The sequence below is a fragment of the Corvus hawaiiensis genome, chromosome 10 (assembly GCF_020740725.1).
Source record: "Corvus hawaiiensis isolate bCorHaw1 chromosome 10, bCorHaw1.pri.cur, whole genome shotgun sequence".
NCBI classification, from domain to species: Eukaryota; Metazoa; Chordata; class Aves; order Passeriformes; family Corvidae; genus Corvus; species Corvus hawaiiensis.
This window is the reverse complement of record NC_063222.1, coordinates 28,270,479-28,283,573: the sequence shown is the minus strand read 5'-3', so window position 1 is coordinate 28,283,573 and position 13,095 is coordinate 28,270,479. Positions and strand designations below refer to the sequence as shown.

Genomic DNA, 13,095 nt, shown 5'->3' with positions numbered 1-13,095 from the left:
TCAGGCCCCGCCCCCGCCGTGCGCGTGACCTTGGCGCGGCGGCGCGCGCGCGGTGCCTCAGCGGCTGCGGCGGCGAGATGCGAGCGGCGGGACTGCGGCGGCTGCTGCTGCTGTTGCTGCTGGCGGGGCTGGCGGCGGCACCGGGCGGCGGCGGCGCCGCGGCGGCGGAGCAGGGCGGGCTGCCGGCGAAGAAGCTGCGCATGGCCTACGCCACCGGGCCGCTGCTCAAGTTCCAGATCTGGTGAGGGGCGCCCGCCAAGATGGCGACGGCCAAAATGGCGGCGTCCGCTGGGCCGTCGCCTCTGCCTCCCTCGTTCGTTTTTCTTCCTTTCCCTCAGCGCTGCGGCGGCCTCGCTCGCTCTTGTCGTCCGTGGAGGGGCCAGCCCTGGGGCCGGGGGCCTCCCCGCCCTGGCGACCTGTCGGGGGGCCTGGCCCTGTTGGGGCGTGGGAGGTGGCACCGGCCTGCGGGCGGCGGCTCTCTCAGTGGGGCCCACTTTACGGCCACCCGCCATAAAACCGCGCTTTTCGGGCACGTTAATGCCGTGTGTGGCGTTGTGCTGGTGCGGAACTAACGTTTGGGAGGAATCGATGCCTTAGCAATGGCTGTAATTTTGTGTTTGTCTTGGTGCAGTGCCCGTGTTGGAGTCGGGGCGCTCGGGTACCTTTGCACCATTCCGGGGGTGTTGCCGATGGTATCAGCAGCTCCGAGCAGGGCTGAGGCAGCCCCGGCGCACGGACCTGTTTGGCTCGGGGAGAAAAAAACTCAAGAGGCCCGGAGCGCTTGTCGCCCCGATTCCCGGCCCTCGGGGTGGGCAGGGCCGGGCCTTGTGACTCTACGAGGCACTGCAGAAGTGCTCAGGGGAAAATGCTGGGTTTGAGGTCTTTAGCGATTTTACCGCAGTTTTTATAGAGGCGGCTGCTGAGAGACGACGCAGAGGACAGCTCAGGAATATTTAACTCCTGCAGTTCCCGTGTCGTGCTGACACAGGGGTGGCTGGGAGCAACATTACCTGTTTGGGCAGTCCTGGAGAGGACGGCTCTGTGTGAATTTTTTTTTTTTTTTTTTTTTGGCAGAGAGGAAGGGGTTGCTTCCACCGACTTCCTACATTAATCCTAATTTAATAGATTTTTCCAGGGGAAGGGAGTGATTTGATGCCCCGTGGCTGTTTCCAGAGCTCTGTGTCTGTGCTGGGATGTGGGGCAAACCCGTATCACACCCAGGCCTTACCTCTTTGGGTTTGTGATGTGTAATTTCACTGCAGATCAGTTTTTCTCTGTGCCATAAAAAATTTTAGTTCTATTTTAACTTGAAGGGGTTATGAACAGAGTGACTGTACCATGCAGCCCTCGAGCTGTGGTGACAATCCTGTCTGTGTTCAGTGTCTCCTGAGGCTACAGGCGGGTGTTTGAGGAGTACATGCGGGTCATCAGCCAGCGGTACCCAGACATCCGAATCGAAGGGGAGAACTACCTTCCTCAACCTATCTATAGGTGAGCATGTCACCTCATACTGTGTACTGTGCTTTCCAGTGGTAAACAGATGCATTTACACTGAAATAATGCTGAAAATACAAACTTAAGGGGATTTTCTGTTGGGATTACACACAAACGTGATTTTCTGCTTTCTAGGTAGCTGCCTTAGTTTTCCGTACAAGCATCACTATCTGGATATCTGTATGATGAGGCCTGTCATATCCGACCTAAAATATATTGTGTAACTCTTTTTTGTCACAGTGAATTTTCCCAGCTGTTCTTTGTGCTGTATCTGGACATAAATTCAATTTGTTGCTCAGGCTTATGCACTTAGTGACAAATCCCTGTAATGGGTTAAGGAGACAGAGGAAGGGAAAGTTCATTTTTAACATCTGAATCAGGGAGAGCTCACCTCAGGAGAGAGCCAGGGTGGCTTTTGCTGCAGCTGTGGGGGGAAAGTCCAAAGACATTCAGAAAAAGTCAAAATAGTGTTATTCCTGTTACTTAAAGTAGTGTGCCCACGCTGGAGAGTGATGCCATAGTTACTGGGTGGCTCCTGGAACACTCGTTGGCCCAATTTCTGGCAGGGTTGCAGTGGTGGGAGGCTGCAGGGCGCAGTGCCTTGGTGTGGGCTGGCTGTGGGGAGTTCTGCATCACTGGGAAATGCTCCACAAGAAATGGTGCCCATCACTTAAATGTGTCTCTGTAATATGGAACAGCTTCTTTAGAAATGGAATCTGTTATCCACTTCAGGCATATATAAGTTGAAAGCAAAGTCCCATTTGAGGTCTGCTGAGGAACAAAAGAATCTGTCTGTGGTATACAAGAAGGTGTCTTTCTGGGGTGCCGTATGAAAGCAGGGCCTTATTGGGGGTGTTGTTAATGCGTGTTGCTTTTTTGTTTTGTTGGTTTGATTGGGTTTGGGGTTTTTCCACAGTGAAATAAACCCTCTTGGAAAGTTTTTTACTTCGTTTGAAACATTTGATTGTACACTGTCAAAAGTCTACTAGTGAGGTGAATTACAGTTGTGTATGGTGAAGTAGGAACTGAACCTTTCAGTCATTGGTGTGTGTCGTCTCCAACAGGCACATAGCATCCTTCCTGTCTGTCTTCAAACTAGTATTAATTGGCTTAATCATCGTTGGCAAGGACCCGTTTGCTTTCTTTGGCATGCAAGCTCCAAGCATCTGGCAGTGGGGCCAAGAAAACAAGGTAAGGGACGTACTTCTTTTAGTCTGAAAAAGCAGCTTCAGAGTTACTTCATGAGGGTGTTCTGTGAGTCCCTCAGTTCTGACTGATTTACCTTTCATACACTACAGCCTTACAGTAGAATAATTCTTATCAGTTGTGCTTTATGCTTTTGACAAACCCAGGTGTGGTTTGGTGATCTCTTCACAAGCTGCTGCTACTGCAGAGGGGCAGCTGAGGTTAATGTGCTGACAAAGGTGATAAAAGAGTTTTTTATTTTTTAGGGCTCAAGAGTAGCATTTCAGGCCAGTGTTGTTGATGTTAAAATTACGGCTTCCCTTCTCTGTTGTCTCATAACTGTTTTGCAGTCGATGCTTCCATCAGACTCCTGATAGATTAGGCAGCAATTAGATGGGGGTTAGAAAAATGACGTTGAAATGTTGTGGGTGTTTTTGCAGAGCAGACTGACATGACATTGTGGGAGAATATCCCCGTGAGTCAGTACTGATGATGCCAGCAGATTCAGGGTGTTGTACTCTGATTTAGAGTAACCTTATTCCAGACTCATTCCACTAAACTAAAGTAATTTACAGACATTCATGCTGAGCTGCCCAGTGCCCTGGGTCTTTCACTGGCCAGTTGGAATGCCCAGAAGCTGTAATAATTCCAGTTGAATTAAATGGGCCAACTCTGTGCCTGGCTGGGCTGGCTGCGGTGTGTAGCTACTGTCCACGTGCCAGGTTCTGCGGTGTTGCAGTGACCTGTGTGAGTGTGCCTGTGAACAGGGAAAGGAAATTAGAGAGGTGCTGGCAGTGAGGGAGGAACTGGACTGCTGAAGACACTATCCTTTCCTCCTGAGTCACCCATGCGCAGAGAAAATTCCAGATGAAGAGCTCAGAGGCATGCAGGAGGGTCGGTGGTTCCCATGCACACGTGACTGGCCTTGCTGTGCTGTTTGTGGCTGGGCCCTTAGCTCTGTGATCTGGAGATTGCTGTGACAGTGACAGGCTGTGTCTGGGAATGGCTGTGTTCCCGTGTCACAGTGCCAGCCCCCTTGCAGCTGGCTGTGCTGGGTCCAGAGGTGTGCGAGTCAGATGGGTTCAGAGCTGGTTTGGTGCTTTCCTGGGGAAGGCAAGGTGCACAGTCTGTGTAAAAGGAGGAAAGGGAGGTATCTGTAGATGGGAACATTGCTTGAGCAATCACAGAGGGAGTTCAGAGATACCCATGAACATCCAGTGCTCACTGAGCGTGAACAGCAGGTGTGGCGGACATGGCTGAGGTCTGTGTGGATCTCTGTTCCCTTCCAGGTGTACGCCTGCATGATGGTCTTCTTCCTGAGCAACATGATTGAGAACCAGTGCATGTCCACTGGGGCTTTTGAAATCACTTTGAATGGTGAGCTGAGACTTTGTTTGAGGGGTTTTACATGTACACATATGAGAGCTGTGGGGTGGGGAGAATGAGGGATCGGGTCAGGAAATTTGTGTCCCAAACGTGCTATGTGAAAATTGCCATCCATTTGGATCTTCACATGTTGTCTATTACAATAAATGATGAAAATAATAGAAATCTTACAAATTTATACAGATGTCAGATATTCTACAACAGCTCTGTAAAAACTAGAGGGATATTTGATCCTTTGGAGTAACTGTGTTATGTTCTTTCTTTGTGTGTGATGTGCATTAAATAAGAAACCATCAGCTATAGGGGCATGTACTCTCCAGTTAGATGCTTTCCCTGTTTGTTCTGCAGCATGCTTTAGCCTTGGAATCCTAAAGAATCTGTTACTATTACTGGATTATCCGTGCTGGTGGACAACAGTACTGATTTTTCAGGTTGAGAGGAACATCAGTAGATACTTTGCATCTCTCCATCCATATGATACACTTCTGAATGGAAGCATTAGACACTCTACTCTCCTATTTGGGCTGGGGTTCAGCATAGCCAGAGGTTGGAAGCATCGTTGATTCACATGTTTTCCTCAACACAGATCAGTACCAACTCACACAGCTTCCTAGAGCTTCTCAATTCCATGTTTACACCAGCTCTGCCTGTTTTCTGATGCTCCCAGTGTAATGGTGCTTTTCTCCCCTCTGTGTGTTCTGCGCTAGATGTCCCAGTGTGGTCTAAGCTGGAGTCTGGTCACCTCCCTTCCATGCAGCAGCTTGTACAGATCCTTGATAACGAGATGAAGCTCAATGTGCACATGGAGTCAATGCCCCATCATCGATCATAGCCCCATTGATCAGCACTGAAACTTCTCGTAAGTCTCCTCCAGTCACCAGTGCGTTTACCCAGGTGAGACGGGCACACTGGAGACTGGATTTTAGGATTGTGTATTTGTTCAGGTAAATGTTTTTCTGGAGAGCCAGCTCCCATGATGTTAAACTGCCATGTGTGGTGTCACAGAGGCTGTTTGGGTGGGAGGCTTTGGGATGTAGCTCATTCTGCCTCCTCAGAGCAGGAAGCTGGCATTCCACGAGGCAGGAGAAGGTGTGTTACTGCATGCAGAAGGCCTAATGTCAGTGAAGCACGTGGTGCAGAGATCAGAAACGCGCTGTTACGTGCCTTAGAACAGCCTCTGTGCAAGGGATTAAGGTCTCCCTGGCTTTTAACCCAACTGAATTGCACAACCTTGGGGAACAGAATGCTGTCCTGTTCCTTCCATAATCCTGGAGAACAGAATACTGTCGTGCTCCTGTTGCTGTACTGCCCTGCCCCTCTGCAAAAGCTCCACAGCTTTTTGTAGCACAGGGTTCAGATCCTCTAGGTATTTTATGGCAAACCACTTCCATGTTCCTATGTCACCTGCGGCTTTCAAAACACCTAGGTTACAATTCCCCATCTTGGGGCTGGCTCAGTGCAGGTGTGCAGTAGGCTCAGTGTGGGTGTCCCTGGCTCAGTGTGGATGTGCTGCTGTGGTGTGGGGGTGTTGCCAACTGTAACCCCGGTGTCTCTCTGCAGGCGTTGGGTGGTGGTTCCCAGGCCACGTGGCGCAGACCCATGAAGGCCTGCACTGAAGACAGATGCTGTTGGTGCAGGCTGGATGCCTCTCTTGCAGCCACGTTGTGCCTCCTGGACAAACACTCAATGAGCCCTGTTTCAGTGCTGGCCGGTCCACACTGCACAGCCACGAGTGCAATAATACTGTATAGTTTTTTTAAGACTTCATTCGACCAGTTCATAGATCAGCAATGCAGGCATTACTAATGGTAACTTATTTTATATTCATGTTTCACACAATGGCAGATTGAGTTGATACCTAATTTTTCCTTGGAAAAAGAGAAGTTTGTTTAATCTGTTGTATTTTATATGAATTTATGTTCTTTTTGTAGTTTAAAATGAAGTTATCGGAGTGTCTGATATTGTCCTAAACTGTTGAGTAATTGATAGCTGTCTATCAAATCTCTCTGATGTGGTTAAAACAGGTTTGTATATTTCTCAAAATTTATGGCAGAGTCGAACAGTGCATTATATACTGAATTATATAAGGAAAATTATATGCGGAATAGTTACATCATTTGGTGACTTCAGTGAAAATTAAGATCAGCTACTCTTTAATCATGTGGGCCAGCTCCAGCAGTTTTTCCTTGGCCATTTGAGATGAGCTGGGCCTTCCTGCTGGCCTGAATTGAACCCAAGAACATTAATTGAAATAAAGAGTTCCCATTTCCTGTGTGAAGTACCTTGTTTGTCACTGATGAACATTCTTGGAACTGCAATTGAAAAACTGCATAAAAAGCCAACTTTCTAAAGTTAATGAGCTTGTATTTGTCATGTGTAAGCCCCTGAGAGCCTCCCATGCTGGGAGCGGTACATGGAGCTTGGCCTTGTCCTTCAGGCAGCTGCCACAGTTCAGGTGTGGCCTCCCTGGGGGAAACTGGCCAGGTGAACCCCAAGTTTCAAAGGCAGCTCTGAGAGCCTGGGAAGGTTCCTCACTGCCGAGTGCAGCACCATGGGCCTCTGAACACCCACTGACAGCTCTGTGTTTGCAGTGCTTGAACTAGAGCCCGTCCCATGCTGCAGCTGGTGCTCCCTGGAGCCAAGCATAGGTGATTGCTCTGGGCACTCTGAGGGCATTTGTTGCTCTCTGCACAGGAAACCACCTTGTCTTGTACCTGCAGCCAGCTGAGCTGCCGTAGGCGCAGGCACCAGGAACACTTGGGCCATCCTGCTAGTGCCCACCTTCTTGTTAGGAGTGGCAGAGCAGTACCTGTGTGGGTGACTTGAGCAAGCACCTGCCTGTGTACCTGTCCCAGGCCCTGGCTTGGCTGTGCTCTTTGCTTTTACCTTGTGCCATACCCAAGGGCTGAAGTGACTACTCGGCCAGGGCTGAAGTTGGAAGGAAGGCTGCTCAGGAGCAGTGAACTGGTGTGGAGCATGGGATTACTCTGCCCTAGCAAAGCCCTCTCGTGCCTCCAAGGTGTCACCAGTGCGGGCTGGTACTGCCTGCCCTGAGCAAGACCCATTTGGGGATGTGTGGAGCGGCCCTGGACCACCCTTTGCTCTGCACCAGGGCAGCGCCAGAGGTGAAACCTTGCTGAGCACATGCAGGTGCCACAGCATCAGGGAGTGTGTGTGTCTGGTGCATTTTGCCTTACACCACACACACGCTGGTCAGAGCTGCTGTGCATTTACTATCGCCCTGATGGAGCGGCGCAGCTTGTCACTTATGTCAGCAGCCATGCAGAGCTCCAGGATCTTCACAGCCTGGGTCATGAGGTATGTGGGAGGCTGCATTTTGTTCCACTGCTCACTGGAAGGGAAGTTGAGGCATCCCCGCATCCTGTCGAAGAGCTGCAGGATCCTCACCCGGAAGGCGAGCAGCAGGAGCTCATCCTCGCCTAGCCGGGTTGGAGGAGGCAGCTGGCTGGCAGCGCTGGCCTGCACAACAGAGGCAACATGTTATCAGAGCCACCAGAGCCTGGGACAGGGCTTCTGTCTCCCAGCAGACAAACCTGCCCCTGTGACAGGAGCCTGTGGAGGAAAGGAGCTGCCATGCACCCTGTCCACATGGATTCTAGCTCTTCTCCCTGTGGCAGAGCCAGGGTGACTCCTGGGGATTTAGCTAGGGACTTGCCTGGGAGTGGAGTCCCACACCTAGCAGCTCTCTTGCAGAGAGCTGGGGCTGGCAAGTGCCCCATCTCCATGGGAGTGGCTGAAATACACGCCACCTCCATGCCTTGCTTTTTGGGGAAGGAGCATGGGGCAACATAGCGAGCATCCACCACAGGGTAAGCACAGATGGGAACTTCCCTGGCTGCTCCCCTCCCACTGTGGGGAGTGGTTCGGCACAGGAAAAATACCTGCACTTTGGTTCCCATGTTGAGTTTTGCCTGTCGCCCCATGGCGAGGAAGGAGACGAAGATCTTGTCCTGGGCCAGGATCCTGACTCCCACGTGGCGGTTCAGGGAGATGAAAATGGGGCTCAGTGGGACATGGGGTCCTGGTGACAAATTTGGCCACATCCACCTTCTAACCCTGTTGCCTCCTTGGTCCAAATATTGCCCACCGTGGATACTCATATTTATCCTAAAAGAGAGGGAAGTGGAAGCTCTGAACCCTGTAGCTTCTGTGGCGGAATGTCTCTCATTCCCCTGAGGGATGGGACAGAGGCACAGCAGGGGCAGGGTCTGTCCCCCACCTCTCAAGGCACAGCTGGGTTGCCTTGCTGCTCTGGGGGCACCCAAAGCAGGGCCCAAGAGCTGCTGAATTTGTCTCTTTTTGGATGCTATTAAAAATACCCTTTATGGCCTTCAAAATGTCAATGCACAGAGGAGAGAGCAAAGCTGCTGAACACACCACTCATCTCCGTTCGGGTAATAGCACGTGCTCCTGCCCTCAGACTGAAACAGTGCTCGGATTTTGGATGTCCTCAGCTCATCTTCCTGTACTATGCAAGTCAGCTGGTCTCTCTCTTGTGTAATGATGATGGCCAGGTTTCCAGATGGATAGCTGCTGCCAGGTAAGGTGTTTGTAACCCCCTGCTTTGCTTGGTTGGTCTGTTATTACCCGCTAAATATTTCAGGGTACTACTTGGGGGTGTGAAAACTGATAAATTGCCCAGAGCGCTGTTAAAGGTGTGCTGCTCCCTTGGGCTGGGTGTTGGAAGCTAGTGCTTGTCCCTCATTGGAACTGCTGGCTGCTCTTTGAGACCTCAGCTCAGGAGCTGCGTCAAGTTTCACTGCTGCTGCTCCTCATACAGAGCGAGTGGGAGTGATGAGCCAGATTGTTGATATGAAGTTGACTGGGACACACTTAAAATCATTAACAGCTCTGGACTACTGCAAGTGAGCCCCATAAAGGATACAATAACTGCGAGGTTCCATCTGGGAGCATGGTAAGGAATTTCTTTCCATGTCTGTAGTACTTCTGCACCAATTTACCCTTCCCCACCTAAGATTGGAAGGATAAAACAGGTATCTGAGGCCAGTCTGGCACAGCTGCCCTGTGAAAATGGGCAGTGCCAGGCTCCGACCGCTCGGAGCGCTGACACATCCAAGGTGTTCCCGTCGCCGTCGGCCGCAGATACCTGCCTTCTTCCCCAGGAGACCGAAATCGTAGCCGATGACGCCGCGGGACACAGGCTCCTGGTTGCTCTCGGGCTCTTTCTCGGACCCGGGCTGCTCCTCGGGCCGGGGCTCGGGCTCGGGCTTGGGCTTAGGCTGCTCCTCGGGCCGAGGTTCCGGCTCGGGCTCCGGTTCGGGCTCGGGCTCGGGCCCTTTCTCGGGCTCGGGCTCGGGCTCCTCCTCGGGCCGGGACTCGGCCTCCGGCTCGGGCTCGGGCTCGGGCTCGGGCTCTTGCTCGGGCTCGGGCTCCTCCTCGGGCCGGGGCTCCGGCTCCGGTTCGGGCTCGGGCTCGGGCTCTTTCTCGGGTTCGGGCTCCTCCTCGGTCCGGGACTCGGCCTCCGGCTCGGGCTCGGGCTCTTGCTCGGGCTCGGGCTCCTCCTCGGGCCGGGGCTCCGGCTCCGGCTCCGGCTCCGGCTCCGGCTCCGGCTCGGGCTCCGGCTCAGGCTCAGCTGCTCTCCCAACAGGCACTGGTGTCCCGCCTTTGGGAGATGTGGGTTGCCGGGAAAGCTCGTACACAACGGATCCAGTTTGCTGTGAACCTGGAGAGCAGAGGGAGGGCTTCTGTGCAGCGGGGAGGGTTGGCAGTGCCCACCGCGGGGCTGCCCAATACCTCTGCTATAACTGCGGGAGTGGGAATTCCTGGCATTAGCACTCCATCCTGACAGTCTGTCTCGGGCTATTTTCTAACAAGGACAGTCCAAAGTGCTTATCTATTTCAGAGCACAGGATTATGACAAAAGATAGATTTTTTTTCAGTTATGTATATATACACATCTGTGTAAAGAGCAACTTTTTGGGATAACATTTGGCTCCACACACTGGAACTGACCATTTGAGATGCCACAGAAGCCTCAGTGCCCTGCCATCCTCTGTGAAAACATGCCCATATTGTAAATCTGGTTCACCTGTTAAAACTCCTCCTCTACAGCTAGACCCAAAGGCTGCTCAGTCATCCACAGCCTGGGCTAGGAACTGGTGGAGTATCCACCTGATCAGGCAAAATATGGGTGACCCTCATTCTGGCAGTTCCTACTTCCCAAGGGCTTGGCTTTGCCAACTTGTCCTCTCAGGTCAGGTTCTGTGCATCTCAGCTGGAAACTTCACATATGCATACTGAAAATCATGACAAACAGCCTCTCTGTGCAAAGGAGATGTGCCCGCTCTTGTGCTCATCTGTGAGGGATGATTTAATATGGCTGTATCTGTATCTAATTTAATGAGCTTGCATATCTGACAATGAACAAACATGTTGCTGTATAAAATCCTCCTGCTCAGTTAGAAACCAGCAATTCCACTGAATGCATTGTTGAGATAAATGGACAAATAGATCCATAAGGAAATACCAACTCACCTTCAGTGGCACTCAGCTCAAAAGACTGGTCAGCCAACTCTCCGGCCAGGTGTCTCTTCTGCTGCCTGGAAAATAGAGGTGTTCCTGATAGACATCTCATATATAGTGTTTGGAAAGCTGCAAGTGGTGGATATCCCTGCCTTAGGAACACAACTTTCTGAATCCGTTTTTCTCCCTGCTCACAATTTCAAGTAACAGGCAGCAGAGTGTCACCAAAATACTCATATCTCAGCAGAAAGGAATTGTGCCCACACAGATTCCAGTGAACAGACTGCCATTGCAGTGGCATCAGCTCGACTGGCAGGAGAGCTGAATACTGTAATGGGGTTTGGATTAGGATTTTATGTGAAAGAGAAGGACAGATACCCACAAGATCAAGAAAACAGCTCATCTTCAAGAATATTTTGATTATTCTTGTGTAGCTTCCTATAAATGACACTGGGACAGTGGTTTGGTGTGCTCTGTACATAGTAGGAGGCACTTGCACCCTCAGACTGCAAAGGATTTTCAAGGAGACCAACAGTTTACTTCCAGGTGTACTGGTTTACTTTTCCTTTTCCCTGTGGCTTAGACTTTCCCCCGAGGCTTAGACTCTTGCACAAACTTTGGGTCTCCTGCTAAATAGCCTGAGAACTTGCAGAGTTCTTGTGTGTCACTCTGGAAACTGTAATCCAAACACGTCACAGTTCATGGAGCAAAACAGGAATACAAATTCCAGATTTGTTTCAGTGCCAGAGGTTAAAGCTACACCCAAATACTGTCCCTTCCCACAGCTGTGGGTGTTTTTGGCTCTACCTGTCTCTACATAGTTTGTCTGTCAGCACTGGAATTAATATTTCACTCAGCATGTGCCTCACCACCTCCTTGTGCAGCCTGTCAATAGAGGAGTCAGAAGGGACCAGAGAGAATCTGAACTTCTGGTGCCTGAAGCAAAGTTTTTTCTTCTTTCATCCCTCTCCTGCAGTTTCTTAATACTCCTTTTCCCCTCAGAGCTCCCTGTTCATTACACAGACCTGATCCCCAGTTCTTCCAGTACCTCTGGTTCTCTTGCTCCTGTGACAGCAGCTGGTTGGCTTCAGAGCCGAGGGATTCGTGGGTGCTGACAGCTCTGGGAAGGCTGCTGGCATCCTCCAGCCTCTTCTCCTTCATGAAGAACTCATAGAGGTCTCGGCTGTGCTCACAGCAGAATCTCTAGAAGGTGAGAGAGCAGAGCCGTGAGTGTGGCCGTTCCACAGCAAACCCCTGCTCATCCTTCCCGCCAGCTTACGTCTTCCTTGTCCTCGGAGAAGGGGACATCCTCGGAGAAGGGGAATGGCCTCAGCAGGTTGCCACAGTACTCACATGTTGGCTCAGCATCCTCCTCTGCCTGCAGCGATGGTGGGGAGAGCAGGGAGAAAGGACGTGGGGTACCAGCCCCCAAATCTCCGGGTTAGCATGGAGAAAGAGGGCTCTGCTCAAAATGCAACAAATGTGACAAAGCACCTAAGGGCACTCATGACAGATCCATGTCTGGGATATCTTGGAACAAGTTAACATTAAGTTCAGGAAACCACCAGAAAGAAAAGCAGATCTGTTGTAAATAAATCAATAAATGCCCCCAAAGAAAGGAAATGACTGTGGTATTCATGAGCCCTGCTCCTTCCCCGGAAATCTGAGAGCACAGAACACTGTAGCTGAGGATTTGAATGTGTTACAGAGAGAAAAAGCTCCTACTGTCGCCAGTTGTGGGACTTTCTGAGGAAGCACCAGCAGATTTGGTGACACAGAGCTGGTCACATCTGACCAGATGCAAACCAGGTTGGCCGCAGGGTGTGTTTTGAGGATGGGTACTGGATATCCTGAAGCAAAATTCCCTTGCTCCCCACCTCGTGCCTCGGATTACCTCTTTGGTGACTTTTCTCTGCTAAGGGTTACAGGGAACTCTGTGCCCTGCTTGTATTCTGTGACTGTACCTATTTATATACATTTTGTATCTGATTTAGACAGAGGCCAAAAAAGTCTGCTGGGAAATTCTCAACAGAGGATGCAGCAGTGGGGAGAGGCTGCACAGCCGCTTGCTGCCCAGGTGTGCACAGCAAGCGCCGTTTCAACAGCCTTGCAGAAGAAAAACCTGTCATGAAGGGGCTCCTTTGCGGGCTCGGCAAAGGGCGTTGGTTCCATGTTGTCTACATGGAACCGTGTGAACGAAGCGGCGGGGAGCGCCCACCCCCGCCTGACCTCGTGGTGTACGTTTGCCTGTGAGGACTCGGGTCTGTAGGCCAGGAGGGTGGGCAGGCCCGCGGGGGGCGGCTGCGGGCCGGCCGGGGGTGCCTCTGCCGGGTGCCCTGCGCCCTTCTCGAGGGGCCGGGACTGGTGAGGCCCGCCCGCCACATCGTCCGCCCCTCCGCTGGGCTCCGCGGCGCCGCCCGGGCCCTCCATGCCCGGCCCCTCCGTGCCCGGTGCCTCCGTGCCCGGCCCGGTGCGGCGCCGTCTCCAGGGCGACGCTGTGGGCGCGGGGGACGCCGGGACCGAGCG

At 51.8% G+C, this 13,095-nt stretch overlaps 2 protein-coding genes across 2 annotated transcripts; one reads left to right on the top strand and one right to left on the bottom strand.

Moving 5' to 3' along the window:
• Window positions 1-51: 51 nt before the first annotated feature.
• On the top strand, window positions 52-6,343 carry SELENOT (selenoprotein T). The gene is made up of 6 exons (XM_048314687.1): window positions 52-241; window positions 1,381-1,491; window positions 2,559-2,685; window positions 3,969-4,056; window positions 4,773-4,924; window positions 5,626-6,343. The coding sequence occupies exons 1-5, from the start codon at window positions 78-80 to the stop codon at window positions 4,895-4,897; spliced, it is 615 nt and encodes a 204-aa protein (XP_048170644.1). The 5' UTR covers window positions 52-77; the 3' UTR covers window positions 4,898-4,924; window positions 5,626-6,343.
• ERICH6 (glutamate rich 6) lies at window positions 5,935-13,006 on the bottom strand. The gene is made up of 9 exons (XM_048314680.1): window positions 12,799-13,006; window positions 11,849-11,947; window positions 11,618-11,772; window positions 10,582-10,646; window positions 9,198-9,769; window positions 8,972-9,057; window positions 8,464-8,616; window positions 7,968-8,193; window positions 5,935-7,545 (listed from the first exon to the last, which is right to left on the bottom strand). Exons 1-9 carry the CDS (start codon window positions 12,997-12,999, stop codon window positions 7,279-7,281), a joined length of 1,824 nt encoding a protein of 607 aa, XP_048170637.1. The 5' UTR covers window positions 13,000-13,006; the 3' UTR covers window positions 5,935-7,278.
• Between the last annotated feature and the right edge of the window lie 89 nt (window positions 13,007-13,095).

What these genes read in the sequence shown, in the direction of transcription:
- ERICH6 (XM_048314680.1), bottom strand. Translation starts at nt 12,999, where the DNA reads ATGGAGGGCCCGGGCGGCGCCGCGGAGCCCAGCGGAGGGGCGGACGAT. An exon ending in TGAGCTGAGTGCCACTGAAG is followed by an intron (nt 9,770 to 10,581) that starts GTGAGTTGGTAT and finishes TCTGCTCTCCAG; the next exon opens with GTTCACAGCAAACTGGATCC. An exon ending in TACCCGAACGGAGATGAGTG is followed by an intron (nt 8,194 to 8,463) that starts GTGTGTTCAGCA and finishes CCTCTCTTTTAG; the next exon opens with GATAAATATGAGTATCCACG.